Source organism: Dendrobium catenatum, unplaced genomic scaffold (assembly GCF_001605985.2).
Source record: "Dendrobium catenatum unplaced genomic scaffold, ASM160598v2 original_scaffold_62511, whole genome shotgun sequence".
NCBI lineage: Eukaryota > Viridiplantae > Streptophyta > Magnoliopsida > Asparagales > Orchidaceae > Dendrobium > Dendrobium catenatum.
In genome coordinates, this window is record NW_021380961.1 from 362,266 (window position 1) to 379,155 (window position 16,890).

At 35.9% G+C, this 16,890-nt stretch overlaps 2 protein-coding genes across 2 annotated transcripts; one reads left to right on the forward strand and one right to left on the reverse strand.

Annotated features, from left to right (window-relative positions):
- The first annotated feature begins 417 nt into the window (after nt 1–417).
- On the forward strand, nt 418–2,960 carry LOC110099541 (nuclear intron maturase 2, mitochondrial). Its single transcript, XM_020826734.2, has one exon. It carries the CDS (start codon nt 515–517, stop codon nt 2,690–2,692), a length of 2,178 nt encoding a protein of 725 aa, XP_020682393.1. The 5' UTR covers nt 418–514; the 3' UTR covers nt 2,693–2,960.
- A 12,381-nt stretch (nt 2,961–15,341) lies between these two features.
- On the reverse strand, nt 15,342–16,523 carry LOC110099537. The gene has a single exon (XM_020826731.2). The coding sequence runs from the start codon at nt 16,242–16,244 to the stop codon at nt 15,540–15,542; it is 705 nt and encodes a 234-aa protein (XP_020682390.1). The 5' UTR covers nt 16,245–16,523; the 3' UTR covers nt 15,342–15,539.
- Between the last annotated feature and the right edge of the window lie 367 nt (nt 16,524–16,890).

Here is a 16,890-nt window from a genome sequence, read left to right on the forward strand (position 1 = left end):
ATTTTTTAAAGCAAATTTTTAGTAAAAAATTGCTAATTTTAAAAAAAAATTGTACTTAAAAATTGTTTTAAAAGTTGTTCCAAACAAAACCTTAGTTAAGGGATGAGGGCTCGAGTAAGGTTGTTTGATAACTTTGTTAAGAACTTGGAAGTGGTAATTAAGATTTATGGTGTTTTAGATGAAGATTGAAGACTTATGGAGGGATTGTAGTAGCATAAGCACATATAGATGAGATGTAGATTGACCGAAAATTATTATGTCCGGTGTTCGGATTTGTCTGGACATCAATTCAGATGCATCACGTTACCCAGATATACTTAGGGTACAGTATATTCAAGTGACGTGACGCGTTTAAATTGATGTTCCGTCGGTGGGGTGAGACGGGACATAATAATTCGCCCAGATTGACATAGAGACTTTCCTGCACGAGTTCCACTCCGACTCAGAGCACCCAAAGGCGCCATGAGCCCTACTCTCAGTGCTCTAGGGTGAGCTCCTCACCCCTCCACCCCCGATGCATCGGAACCTCTCCCTCGTTCGCCTACTCTTCTCCTCTCCTGCCGCCGCATCTCTCCTCTCGCCTCACTGCTCTCTACCCTTTCTCCTCCGTTCTCTCTCCTCTAATCCTCACCCACCTCCCTCTGCCCCCCGCCGCCGCCTTCTTCCCTCCTCCGTCTCCCCTTCCCTCTCCCCCCTCCTCAAAGAAGACGCCATCGCCACCCTCTCCTCCCTCTGGATATCCAGCTTCCGCAATCCCTCTTCTACAATCACTTCTCTCTCCGACCACCTCACCCGACCCGAACTTTGGATTTTGTCCTATCAAAAGGTCTACGCCGACGAGACCGGCTCATACCTCCCCAAATCCTCCATCTCCCACACTGCTCTCGATGACATCCTAGTCCTCCGCAACGCCGTTCTTGACGGTCGTTTCCGCTGGGGAGCCCGCCTCGAGTTCTTTATCCGTTCCCCACGCGACAAGACTGATCTTTCCTCCCTCTCCAAGCGCAAGATTCGTGCCCTCCTCACTAACCCCCAACCTTCCCCTTTCCAGGACCGAATCGTACAGGAAGTTCTTCTTTTTCTTCTCGAACCCGTCTTTGAGGCGAGGTTCTCGCAGAAATCATACGCCTTTCGCCCTGGCCGCACTGCCCACACCGTCGTTCGCACCATTCGCCGTAGCTTTGCTGGGTATCTATGGTATTTGAAGGGTGATCTTAGTACGATTCTGGATGGCGTCAAGCCTGGATTGGTTCTCAGCGCTCTCATTCGGGAGGTTAGGGATAGAAAGATTGTTGATTTGATCAAGTCAGCGCTTGTGACTCCTGTGGTTACTGGCAATCCTGCCGAGGATGAAGCGAAGAAGAAGAAGAAGAAGCGCAAGTATCAGAAAAAGCGTGTTTTGGCAGAGGATGAACCGAAGCCTGATCCATACTGGCTCCAATCCTTCTTTGGTTTTGCACCAGCGGAGGCCGACAAGTATCCCAACTGGGGCCATTGCGGGGTTCTCAGTCCCTTGCTCGCAAATATTTGTCTTGATGAATTGGATAAGTGGATGGAGGGCAAAATCAAGGACTTTTATAAGCCATCTAAGGCTGATGTTATTTGGACAGGGGAGGAGGGAGACATAGAGCAAGGGAACACCTCGTGGCCAGAGTTTGTGCCGACAAGTGGGCCGGACAAGACGAGGAAGATGGACTATATTAGGTTTGGAGGGCACATTTTGGTTGGTGTGAGAGGTCCTCGTGCTGATGCTGCTGAATTGAGAAAGCAACTTATTCAGTTTTGTGATCACAGATTTCAGCTTAAATTGGATAATGAGAGTGTTCCAATTGAGCATATTACTAAGGGGATCATGTTTCTTGACCATGTGTTGTGCCGCCGGGTTGTGTATCCTACTCTCAGGTATACTGCAACTGGAGGTAAGATCATTAGTGAGAAGGGTGTGGGCACACTATTGTCAGTGACTGCAAGTTTGAAGCAGTGCATAAAGCAGTTCAGGAAACTAGAATTCTTGAAGGGTGACAGAGACCCAGATCCTCAGCCTTGCTTTCGAATGTTCCATGCTACTCAGGCACACACTAATGCACAGATGAACAAGTTCTTATCAACAATGGTGGAATGGTATCGGTATGCCGATAACCGCAAAAAAGTTGTCAACTTTTGTTCTTATATTATCCGGGGATCCTTGGCAAAGCTCTATGCTGCTAAATACAAGCTTCGATCTAGAGCTAAAGTGTACAAGATTGGTGCAAGGAATCTTCAACGGCCATTGAAGGATAAGAAGGGGCAATCACCAGAGTACAACGAGTTAATGAGGATGGGCCTTGTGGATTCTATTGAGGGACTTCAGTACACGAGAATGTCCCTTGTACCAGAGACAGATTACACACCATTTCCAAGTAGATGGAAGCCAGATCATGAGAATTTTTTATTAGAGTATATCAAGCTTGAGGACCGGAAGACTCTTGATGAGCAAAGGAAATGCATTAGGGAAGAGGGGCTCATAACCCCTCAGGAATACGTTTCAATGCTTGTGTGGAATTACAAGAAGAATGCTGTAATGTTACCTCCATTAGGAGAAAATGATGCCCAGAAAGCTAAGGAAGAGCTGTTGGGCTTAACTCATGACTCTGAAAATAGGATAGGTGATGATGATGTGAGTGGGCATATCTTGCAGGCTGCGCAGATGTGAGAAGGGTTAAATGTTCGAGCAAAGTCGTATGGAAGGATTCGGTTGCAAGTCACTTTGCAAGTAGCGAAGCCAATAGATGTATGTGCCCATGTAATTTATCTATGATGCACTGTTAATTTATGTGCCATAGTCAAAATTTTGCTTATTCGTTCTAGTCTTATTTTATCCTGACATCCATAGATGAAATCCATGCTGCGTTCTTTATTTGATAAATCTTCTGTATCAAATATTATTGCTTATTCGTTAGTCTTAGTTTATCTCCTTAAATACATTATTCGGTTGCAGATTTATATTTGAAACAAGTAGTTTGGAATCCAAAAATGTAGAATCACTGCTTTGATAGTTTTTTTTTTCTCCATCATTTTATGTGGTGAAATTGATTTTTTCCCATTTTGTGAGCTTTTTAACACAATCATATTTTAGTTAATTGTGTTTCATATATATTTCAATATTAATCTAAATTGACTATGGGAAAATTCATTTTTATGTGGGTTGCAGGCTGATTGTTAATTGCAATTATATGTGTAGAAAAGAAGGCGTGATTAGAAAAACTTAGATTTTTCTTTCTTTCATTGACTATTTATACACAATGCTATATAGAATTAAAAAGAAAATAAATATGTAAAATAGCGAACAGTAGGGGTTGTACTGACTATCGGTGGACTCTGGCCGCACATTGCCTATCATTCATGTCATGCTCGGGCTAATCCATTAGAACTAACAACACACAAACAACAACTTATACATGCACATGAATAACAAAACAAAATGAATACATAACTACGTTTGTCAGAAGTTACATTCTCTATCCATATTTTACATAAAATATATAAATGTAGATAACTACATTCTCTAAAACATACCAAAAGTTACGCCTATGTTGCACTGATACACCTATTTATGAAGGCGTGTTGTATCTGATACACCGATACATGGATACGCCTCTGATACGACATTGATATGTGTCAGATATAGCAAAGCCGTATCCAATTAAAATATTATTTAATTTTGAAGGTACATGTGTGTCCGATATACGTGTCCGTTGAAAAACAAAAAGAAATACCAAAAAAGACGCGTTGTATTTAATTCCGCGGCTGCGAGCGAGGTTCTCTCATTTTCGAGATGGATTTGAGTCTCTTGATGATATGAGAATATTAAAAATTGATAATCTTTCACTTGATGAGCTTGAATCAGAAGCTATGATATTTATTGAAGATGATATAGAAGTTCAATGATAACCCACTGAAGAAGCTAATCATATCATTCCTTCTACTTAATAGTTGAAATTTCATGTAATAGACAATTTATGTTTATGCTTTTGTTGTTGTACTAGATATTTAGTGTTTACTTTTATTTTGATATTATAAGCTACAAGGCTACAAATGAGTTGCTTTCATTTTTTTTTTGTAATTTCAAATATTATGCTTTGATTGATTTCTTAATTTTTATTTATGATTTATAAATTACAATGTTGTGTTCGCGCCGTACTCGTATCCTAAATTTTTAAGAATTGACGTGTCCTGTATTCGTATCGTGTCGTATCCGTATCGGTGCAACGTAGAGTTACACGGTAAAAGTTATCTCAGTTTAAGCATCGTAAATTCATATTTTTAATTAGAAAAATCTCAAAACTGTTGAATTATTAAAAACTAAGATAAGCAAAATGCAACATACCTCGAGCTGGATAATTTTCAGTACTGAATTATCAGTTGAAATTTGAAAATGACCTAGAGCGCCTCAAAATAGACTTTATCTCTCAAGGATTCTCTCCCTTTCTCTCGCAAGGCGACGAATCAGACAAAATACATCAAATGGAATAATAGATTTGGATATTTTAAATATTAAAATTTGACCTAGTGTTACGATGCGAGTGGCACTCGCCACGGTGCTCACTTAGAAAACCCACAGTTATGTCGTGTTGAATTATTCTGCCAAAAAACCCGAGAGCATTGGCGTCGAAGCGTTGCCAACCCAAGCGCTGCGACACCCAGAGGAAAAAATCAGACTTGCTCAAACATGCAAATAGATCATCGGGACTCATTTCAGATCATATGTAGACTCTCACATGCATATTTAACTTTTTCATACACATGTAGAAGAGTTCAAATGAAGAAATTTAATGGATTACCTTGAATCTGGTCAAATTAGAACGGGTTGAATGGTTCATCAATTTTACAAGTGTCACATTACTTATATCCATATCTACAACCAACACAGCGATAAATTTTATTCTAGAGCTCTTAAATGTATCTTTAATAGGTGTTCCTCCAATAAAAAAGGGTAAAACTATTATCACTCAACTACAACATTTTTTTTTTACTTTAAAAGATGTCAAATGATAAAGAAAGCTTTTTCAATCAAACTCTTTTTTTGGAGAACTCTCAACTAGATGGAAAATAGAGATAAAATTTTTGACGAAACCTCTATTTTTCATCTTGACATTTCTACAATGCAAACTTAAATGTATCCCTTCAAGTCTATATAAGAAGAAGTAAGCCTAGCCAAAATCTCCAGTAAACTTAAAAATCAGAACTATTATTAGGCAACAATGATCGGCTATCATTACATATTTGCACATTCTTTTTTGCATCTTATCTCACTGTATGTATTTTTTCAAAAATTTCTCCTACCAATAAAGCCTTTGTTATAAGTATCAGCTCTAAGTCTATTATAATACCTCAAATTTTATTTGAGACATTTGAAAATAAGATTTGGAAGGATGCTATGTGAGAAGAGATGAATGCTTTGAAAAAAAATCACACTTCGAAGATCATGAACTATCAAAACGAAAAAAGAATAGTATAAAGCAGATGAATCTTTTCTATAAAATATAGAGTAAATGAAATTCTGGAATGATATCAAGGGAGATTGGTAGTCAAGTGCCATACTCAATCTTATGGAGTTGACTATCAGGAAAATTTTTCTCTTGTTGTAAAAATGAATGTAATACACATTTTAATTTCACTTGCAGCTGATCCTGGATGGTCAATGTAACATTATGATGGAAAGAATGCTTTCCTACATGGTGATGTTGAAGAATTCTATATGGATCCATCACCTAGATTTGATAGTTCTTTTATAGAGAACAATTATGTAAATTAAAAAAGGCTTTGTATAGCCTTAAACAATCTTTGAGATCATGGTTTGGTAGATTCATAAAAGCTATAAATGAAGATGAATATAAACAAAATCAAGGAGAACATGTCATCTTCATAATACACTAAACTGATGACATAATCTCAATTCGTGTTATATATATTAACAATATAATTATTATAAGTGATGATAATAGAGAAATTAGTCTCTTAGAAAGAAGCTTATTGATGAATTTGTGGTCAAAGAGTTGGGCAAATTCAAATAGTTCTTAAAAATAGGTGATCAATTAGAATAAGAAATTTTACTCTCTTAACAAATATATATACGATGAATTTACTGAAAGAAATAAAAATGACTGATTGCAAATCTTATGAAATCCCAATTGGATCAACAAAAAACAAAAGACAAATAATAAATTAATATGGGATAATATTAAAGATTAGTTGAAAATAAATTATCTATATATCTCATACCTATCTACGCATTGCATTTGCAGTCCAGTTATAAAGTTTTGATGCATGTTGATTTTTATGATTTATAAAGTGAGAACTAAAATTATTTCATTGCAATTATGGATAATCAATAGTTTTGTTGTTTCACGTATAGCTGATAGCTGAAGTTCAATTCCTCTATTTGATTTATTCCTACTGGTTTCTCAAAATTGGCAATCTTATTGGATTATAATGTTGTTGTTAAATCTCAACCTTACGATCCCAAAGATATCTACGGCTGTGAACAGTAATCCGTGGGAAGACTACATGGATTGCATTAATTCCTCCCATTGATTTAGGAATAATTTTATCTGTGAATAGAACAGCTTTTGAAGGGATCATCAATACATGGCTACTCTATTGTTTGCAAAAAGTAAAGGCTAAAGACTTGAAATGGGGGATTAATTATGGTACTTTTTCCTTTTGATCTGGAATGTTGAGATTAATCATATGTAATGAAGATGATATAGCTCTCAACCTACCTATAGAAAGGTGGTTTAAAACTTTTCTATTTCTTTTATCACAATTGTTAACAGTCTGCTGAAATAGATCTGCATGGTTGCTTGAGCTTGTGATGTCTCAGTTTTACATTTGGTCTATTCTATGCCTTAAATATTCTCTCTGCTTCATGTTTTAATACACGGTGAAGCCAATCTATTAGCTTTTAAATGTTCTTCATAACCTTATTCATCAAGTTCACTGGTAGAACATTTAAGAGAACTGTCCTTGATATTTAGGCTTCGTTTGGGACAACTTTCGTATTGCTTTCTAAAACTGTTTTCTAATACAAATTTTCTTGTAAAAGCCGTCCCAAATGAAGCCTTAATCTATTGTGTTGTTGATAATTTTCTATTTTCTTGCTTCAAAGCATTTTTTTGTGATGCCGCATGAGTTCAGAATATTTTCCTTGTTGCCTTTACGAGTGCTCAAATATAAGATTGGAAAAGCTGGAAAGTCCGGAGGATCTTTCTTGAAACAAAGTAGAGAGGTTGGCTACCCCTGAGTGTAAGCCTTTGCAGAGGCAGCAATGGCGAGGATGAGAAAGTAGAAATGCTGATAAGCAGGTTAATAATACTTCATGACTGTTGTATACCTTGTTTCAGACATGATCAGCAGGTTATGCAATGATTTACTTCTGAAGTAAGAGGATACATTACTGTTGCAGTAACACTATGATGCCCAGAAAACTACCTAAAAGAGATCTTTGGTGCCATTGGATGATACTTGATACAGAATACAGCCATCAGACTTGTCATCACAACCAATTTTGAATAAGATCAAACCCCAAATCATGTAAGTAACACTTTTATGTAGTTGATTTTTTCATGCTGTGTTTTATATGAAAAAGCTCACCTACACCCCCTCTGTTCTCTTTTTGATTACTTGCTTTCTATTTCCTTGAAATGACAACATTTCTTATAATTAGAGGATGCTCATATGACATTTACACATGTATATATAATGAACTTTGCAAGTAATCAAAGTTTCCTCCTTTCTCTTTGCTGCTGGCCTCCTTACCCTCGTATTGCACCAGTATAATTAACTTCAATGTCCCCTACAATGACAATGGCCTTCTTATAGTACTGTTGGTTCAATTTGTCCTCTTCTGTTTAGCTAAGGGTAGGTTGAAGTAGGGGTGTCAATATTTGACACGACTCGAAAACTCGACTCAAACCCAACCCGAAAATTCCAGGTTAGGGTCAACCCGAACATGAACGGGTCAGGTTCGAGTTCAACAATTCGACCCGTTTCAAAAATTGGATCGGGTTTGGGGCAACCCTCTGATTTGAAATTGACCAGAAAATTCGAGATTGCCCCATTTTTTACCTGAAAAGCGGAGATTGACCCATTTTTTGACCCGAAAACTAACAAATTTTTCATGGTCTCGAGTCATTCTGGTCGTGTTGGGTTGACCCGACCCGAAGCGGGTCGGGTATGAAAAACTGACTTGTTTGCAAAAACGGGTCGGGTTCGGGTTGACCTGAATAGTGCCTGGTCAATTTCGGGTTTGACCTGAACTCGACCCGTGACCCAAAATTGACACCCCTAGGTTGAAGGTAACTAAGAGTAGTCAAGATGATCTTTCTCTTCTCTTGGAGGTGGAGGTGTCATAATTTTGAGATGCCAATACAGAATGATAGCGGGTGAGAGACATCATATAAATATCATAGAGGTGATTGTGAATGATTAGAATGCTTGTCTTTTAAGTTGCTAAAATACGATCTAAAAGTAACATATGAAGGTTCTAGAAGGCATTAAAAGATAACGATAGTACTTCAACCCTAAAGGCAGTGTCGTTATTTTGGAGGGATTATTCTATGTAGTGTTTGAATGCTTATGGAGTCCAATTCGGACGTGCCGCATCATCCAATACACTGTGCACTAGATAAAAAGGTGCGTCTGGATTGACGTCCGGACACCTCACGTAATAATTTTTCGTCATCTTGGGCGTAGGAAGGTCGTGGAGGCCACTTTTTAACACCTCATAGTAAAAGAATTTATTAAATTTGTATAATTATTATGTTTAATACTTAATAAATTCTAATATATTCTATTTTGGGAAGAGTTTTACCTAATTAAAATATTTCTAAGTGTGAATGCATGACTGAAATCAGGTTAGGAATAAAACAATAATTTCAAGTGTGAAAGCATTGAAGAGATTTAAAAAAGAAGAAGTGCGCACCATTGATATGATGCACAAATAAAATATAAATATTGACATAATTTAATGAGCAAGTTGGTTGTTATATTTGATTGTTGTTATATCACTCATTATTTACAAATAAAGTGACAAAAACAAAGGAGAAAGTTTCAATTTGTTAATGATTCTTAACAATGATGTTTAATTGACAAATTCATATGTAATTCCAAAATACAGAGCAAAGAACAGACAAAATGGTCACAAGTTTTAAAACTTTGGATAATTCCAAGAAGTTGGTATGCAATTATTTGAATTTAAGAGAGTTTATTTCATTTTGTGAACATATTGGAGTGCAAAAAAGTTTTGCAAAATTATATAAATGATATTGTAATTTTTAGTTTGTCAGAATTTTTTCATTTGGTGAAATGAAAATTTAAAATCTTGAGGTATTTATTTGCAAAAAAGGTTTAAGATTAAACATTCTTGACTTTTTTTTTTTAATTTTATTTTTAAACATGCTTGAGTTGAATCACCTTCCATTGAATGATCTTGAAGGAAATTATGGTAAGGATAAAATAGGAATTCACAAGTCCTTATATAGGGTTCTAACTTCTAAGATAGATTATGTTTCACTTTGTGTTTTTTAAATCGGTGATTTTCACGACGGTTAAGATAAAGAGTTTAAGGTCTTAATTTTGTACGAGGATACAACAGAAAATAATAATAATAATAATAATAATAAAAGAAAGTTGCTGAATTTACTGACCATTTATGTGAAAAATCCAGAAAAAAAATTTAATCATGGGGCTTAGCCCAGTCATATGATTTCACTATTGTATGTCGCATGTTTTAAATGATGACCTTCATCATAATTAGAGAAAATGATGATATATTCTATAATGGGAGTTAGATGAGATTTGAGACATTTGAGTTATCTTTAAGAAAAGATTTGTACAATGTTTAGCAATTTACTTTTGAGAATAGGATATCATAGACTATGAAATCAAGTATAAATCTTGGCATTGATCTTAAGAGTTAGAGTTGGTGTTGACGACGTGCATTGATTTTATAGGTAATAGCTTGCTTAATACTCTTAGTGACGATGGGTGACAAAATCAATGGAAATTGACAATCAAGTTATGATGGATAGGAAATTGAAGTTAGGTAGGCTGTTAAGAGGCAATAGTCATGCAACGATAATTGGAAAATTGTTGTTGGACGATCTTAATTGATTGGCAATAGTTAAGAGAAATCAAGCAATAAGCTCATTTATAATCAGATCATTTTTGGTGTCATTATATTCGTAGAGATATTCAATTCAATTATAAATTTGCTAAATTTAAGTTAGAACAATCATAATTTTAATTCAATTTTTTTTTTGGTTTAAATAATGCATTAAAATTTATATTTAATCAGATGGATTTACTCGTGACGTATCAAGTTTTATTTAGATTTGTGGAATTTGTAAATTGACTTAAACCATAACAACTCGAGGTCCTATATAAACGATACAATTTGAGTTATCTAATGTAAAAGGATTGATTATAAAAAAATATTTTATTTATTATAATATGGATGAACCAATTCAAATAAAATCATCACATCAATATAAAATTAAGCATAAACAATTCAAAACATGACTTGCTTACTTTCTAACTTGAAATTGAACACCAAATCAATCAACAAAAGCTTCACTTTAGTTGGTTTAGCTTTAATTTTGTTATATCATGTTAATATGATATGATTTCAAATCATATTTGACTTTAAAGGAAATCATAGTGTGCCCACCAAGCAAAAGTAAATAATATAGTATTAACATATGGTAGAAATGGTATATTTGATCTTCATATAAATATTTAATTCTTTCTTACTTTGATAAGGGGAATAACTTTTAGTGCTCTTTGATTGCAAGTACTCAAAATTCATGAGAGTTTTAAATGATTTATAAAATTAAATTAATATATTGAAAATTCATGAGATTATTTTTTAATATTTGATTGAAATTGATTACAAATAATTTTTTTTTTCAAGAAAAAAAAAGGATATATTAATAAGTATGAACAATACACCATAAGACCAAATAATGACCACATAGATTAAAATTAAAGCAAAAAAAAAAAAAACAATAAACGATCGGGCCAAACACTCTAAACGAAATCAAATTAAAAATCCCCCAGCCAATTGGACTCAGACTGCCCCTAGTTGCCAAGTTTAAGACCATCCAAGGAGGAAAATAAAAATGGCCAAAAGACTAAAGAACCACCTAGGTTGCCAACCAAGCCATGACCGTCCAAGGGGATTGCAGGAAACCCGCTTCATCATTGTCCTAATCAAAAAACAATGCCGCAATAGAACCAAATTCAAGATTAAAAAGCAAACCAAAACATAAAGACTCCAAAAAGAAAAGTTTTTTTCTTTTTGGGTTTGTGTTTACTGTGCTTAACATTATTTTTGAAAAAACCAACATCCGCAACTTGGAGAAGACTTAAATCAAAATTGTCCTAAGTGACCAATTCTAATTCCTAAATTTCCTCCCCTTCAGCTAAAGAAATGCCCTCCTCTAACCAATCACATTGGCACCGAACATTATCCTTCGCTAGGTGGGCTAACATACCAGCATTGCAAATAAAAGAAATGGGCACATCAACTAAGGGCTCCAAAGTAGCAATAAGAGAATTCTGGAGCTCAGACTTCCCATCTGAACCCCCAGCCTCCTCAGAACATAAGGAAACATAATCATCACCCAACACGTCCTCATCCTTATAACTAGTAGGACTAGCTATCAAGTTCATGCAACAGTTAATATATTCAAAGACTCACAAACAAGAGAAGAGGGCTCCACATCTTCCCAACCGAAATGGAGACATTCAAGATAGAGTAGCCCACAGGTACCATAACCCCATCCAAAACATGAGACAGAGTGTCCAAATCATCCAAAGCACCTGCAAAAGCCATAGGTGCATCACCCATTTCAGGCACCACCACACAACCTATCTCAGAAACAGGCCGATATGCCTGACCATCAGTACAATTCAATTTTGAAGCATTAGGCAAATTAGAACCAATATTAATTACTTCATCGACAGAATTAGAAACAAAAGTGTCAACACCAGCAACATTCCCGTCATCACCAATAGTGGGACACCATTTTAAAGCCCCTTCATTGGTATCACAAGAAATAATATTTTCCACCCTATCACCCTCACAGCTAACATTAACAGTCAACAGTTTAGAGACTACAAGAACAACATTAGGCGGGGTAAACTTAAGAGGCCGACAATTTCCACTCAAATGCCCTATACATTTACAAGAAGCACAAAAGTCTGGGAAAGCTTCCATCGAAATATGTTGAATATATCATAGATTCTCAGGACCTAACCAGACTTTATAAGGATATGATTTCGTGTTGTCAAGCTCAACCAGCACACGTGCTGTAGACAGTCAAGAACCCACGGAAGTAGCATTATCAGCCTTCAATAGCCAACCAAAAATCGAACCAAAAAGGATAAGGGGGGAGAACAAATGAGGCCGGAGATTGGGGAAAGAAACCCAGATAGGGATTACAGACGACTCAACACCAACATCAACAAGTGGAGATCATTTGGTCAGCTTCATATAGCAATTATGAACTAAGTAAGAACGATGATGAAAAATCCTACAACAATCAAGGTCATTATTCAACTTGATCAAAATATGTTACTGATCAAGCAAGTAACAGAAACATCACCAGTGAGCTTAAGGATAAAAAAAACCTATGAATTGATTCCATAGAAGGCCGCTTAGAAGGGAAAAACCAATTAAGGAAAATTGAAAAGGAATCGCAAGGTCATTGATTTCTTCATCCAAAATCCAGAGCGATGACAAACCACGAAAAGAAGAAGGTTTTAGATTAGGAAATCTACCATCGGAGGAGCTCCTAGCAAGAGCGTCGAGAAAAGACTGAGATTTAAACAAACCATCTAAAAAATCAGGATCGCATAAACGTTTCCCCTCCATTCCGGCAAAAGAGGTCAGAGGACCCGAAACGAAACCAAAATGAAAAACAAAAATAACACAAAGAAGAAGAAAAGGGAAGAGAAGACTTCCTTGGGAAAAGGAGATCGATGAACCGAGCGCTCTCTCCAGACGGGCGAGGAGTGTCGAGATCGCCCAGGTGAAAACCCTAGCAGCCAAGAGGAGTGAGTAGCTTGAATATTTATGTGAAATGTTTTGGCTATTTAATCTGATTACAAATAATCTAAATATAAGAAAATTGAACTTAGGGCTTTCACAAGGGGAGAACATCGTAACGTTTAGGAGTGTGGGTCTTCATTTTTGTAAGGGAGGCATTATCAGAAAGGTGCAAGGTAAAGTAGTGTGAGGGTAGAAGATTGCTATCCTCATTTGTGAAGGGCGATGAAATTGTTATATTATATCATTTGATAATTAGCGGTAGGACAAAGGCAGACGAACTTTAATGATAATTTGATGATAGCAACTGAACGATGACAAATAGGTGTTGACAGTCAGATGATGACGGTTGGGCAATTACAATCAATCAATGACAATTAGATGACAGTATATGGACTACAACGATTATGCTATGATGGTTACGTTGGAATTTGTTAGGGGCAGATCCAACTTCTTTTTTCAGGGTGAGCAAAAAAATAAAAACTTTCCATCATTTGTTGACAGTGATCATCAACGTTAAATGTCAAAAATCTAGGTCCCTTTCATTTAAAGAATATGCATCTTTTTGTAATTATTGACTATGACATTTTAGTAAAGTTGTCCAAAACCTCAAAACACTTCATCGAAAAACTCACATTGATTCATTTGATCATGATTAATCTTTCAGCATTTAACTACCTTAATGATGTTTGAATTGAATGATCTTACTCTTGGATACCTCTTGTCCAACTTCTCGTTTAACAATAAAACAAACCTTTCCAAATAAACTAGTCCAAAGAAAGTAAAAAGTACTATTTAATTTTGATTAGAGACGAGAGAAAAGACAATAGGGGAATATTTAATTTTGATCTTTTCAATGTCCTTTTTAGCTGATAAAAACTTGTATGTTATCCCCGCTTGGATAATCAAGGATTTGGTCTTGTTAATACTCAAACGTTTAAAACTAATAAAAATTTCGTACCGCCGGCAATCTTTCCATGCCGTGACGAATGCAAAGACTAATCACTCTATTAAAAAAATAAACTTGATTATCATTTTAGTTAACTACTTTTCATTTTTAATAAATGATACGTCATCATAAAATAATATTAGAATATTTTTTATGAAATATGATTACTTTTTTTTTGTTAATTCCAAATACCATTCTCCTTAATTCATTAGTGCTTACGGTTTAATTTGTATTGTTGCATACTAGAACATTTATGATGATAAAAATAAAGAGTTTGTTGTCTCAACATCTGTGCAAAGATCCAACACATACACTGGTAAGAAAGGAGTGCAAGATTTGTAAGGGATGGTGAAGTTTTTATGTGATCCTAACAAACATTAAAAGGAGGCATGAAGAGATTGACTGATATAATATGATACGCAGACGAGCAAGAAATGACTACTTACATAAAAGATGCTTGACTTGTGAATTAATGGAATGTACTTCGGCATTTTGGATACAAGAACAAGAATTGGTAGTCGCGCTTACAATGGTACTCTTATATTTTGGATTATAAATTAATGGAATGCAATAATTGAATAAATAGAAAATTATATATGTATAAATATATATAGTAATAGATTTAGTAGGGTGGTTGTGATTTTGGACGATCTAGTTCTTTAAAAGAGAATACATTTTAGATGTCTCGGGTCTATTGTTCAAAGTGATGGTGAAATAGATGAGAATATTTTTAACATAATTCAAGTTAGATAATTGAAGTGGAGGAATACATTGCGCCTCTTGTGTGATAGAACAATACACCTCAATTTTAACAAAAAAATTCTATAAGATGGTGGTAGGGCCTATAATATTTTATGACACAGAATGTTGGCCATTAAAAGAGAGACATAAAATTAAGTTTTGAAGAAATAAGGACACTAAGGTGAATGAATAGTTTTACTCTTAGAGATATAATGCAAAACAAATATAAAAGTAAAAAAAGTTAACTCCAACTACAAATAAGATTAGATAGTTGTCTACGATTGTTTGGTCACATAAATTGTTATCTTTTTGATGACCCGGTTAGGAGAGCAGATCTATTAGGTATGGTCTGCGTTAAAAAAGTAGAGGTAGATCTAAATATATTTGGTTATAAAGTATTAAAAATGATAGTTTTTATTAGATTTAAATGAGAATTCGACTTTTAATAGTACTCAACGGAGAAAAAAATTCATATAATCCAGGATAAATGATTATTGTTGTTGCTGCTGTAAATATATATAATATTTTGGATGGCAAATTAATAGATTGTGGTAATTGACTAAATAAAAAAATTTTGGCCGGTAAATTCATAAACTTGAAACATATAAATCCTCTAAAGGACTTTTTTTATTTACAAACAATAAAATGAGTAGTTAAGGCCTTTCGTAATTTACAAGTACAACATTAGCCATAATTGCAGTTTTTTTTTTTTCGAATGACTGCAACAAATCCGAAAATGAAATTGGAGGCCAAATATCGTCACCACGCCTTACCCAAATCCACAAGCTTCCTCGATCGATTCAGCCCTTGACCGGAGGATGCGTCAGGAACGGCTACTGCGACACCGCTCCACTTGCGATTTAATGTTCCCTGTAGATCGCCGGCGAATACCGTCTCCGATGCACCATGGTTCCGGCGATTTCCGGGGCTTGGTCTCAACATCGGACTCAGGCAGACCGCATAGCTAGATAACTTGTTGGGGCTCTGTGGCCGTTGGGCTTTCCGCTTCAACGGCGAAGGCGTGGAGATACGACGCTCATCCTTATCCGTCTCGTCCTTCATCGCAGGCGACATTCCCCTTCCGTCCACCGGCTGCACGTGTGGCTTCCTCGACCTTCCACGGGAAACATCCTCCGCCGCCGGCGCGATGTGTGGCGATTTCTTCTTATTCTTCTTCCACTGCCCTAAAATAAGGGCTAAGAAACTTGAATTAGAACCCGAGGATTTGAGAACAATAGCATCGGATTCCGCCTTCTTGGGGCTCGAATTTTTGGAAAACTTCACAGCGCGGCGCTTCGGTCGTTCGTCGGAGACATTAGGGAAATCAGATCGAGAGCTGAGAATCGCCCGTGACGGCTTGGCTTTGTTTTCTGCCGGAGCGACGGTGAGAGCGGAGAGGCGTTCTCGAAGGCAACAGGGGCAAACGCCAGCGCCGTGATCGGAAGGGTGAGTTCTGCACCTCATCGCTTCCTTCCTTCCGTCATGAAAAGAGCTTGAATTCAAGAATTAGGGTTTTGCGAGACGATTTTGGGGCGAAGAATTGGGAAGAGATGGGACGATAATGGAAACCTTTTTAGCTAATTTTATAGATTATTGGAGGAGAAGACGACGCGGGGGCGACGATCGGTTGATTCTGTTACGGATATTTAAACGATATTTCAGGCACGTAGGAAGGAGTGGTTGGGAGATCTCGTCATTGGCCCGCGTTTTGGAACGCGACTTACAATTTTGTTAATTGAAAAATACTGAAATATCATTAGTAAATTTTCTTCCATTTATATCTAATTTTTTTATCTAAAAATGTGTTAATAAATTTCTGTATTTACGTCATGATCAAATTGTTTAATTGAGTTGAAATTTCGTTGGATCATGAGAATTTTTTGTGATATTATTGATTCATTTCATAAAATTTCATTTGATCTATATGAATTTTAATGTATTATTTATATTTAAAATTTCAAAATTAAATTCAGATTCATTTGATTTTTGCAAATTTATAGGCAAAGTAAGCGTCTTGATAAAAAAAACCCAATGATAGCAAAGGAGTGTTGATCCGAATCCAGATGAGCTCAAATCAAAGCATTTGGGGTGAAGCTTAAAATTTTGGAGC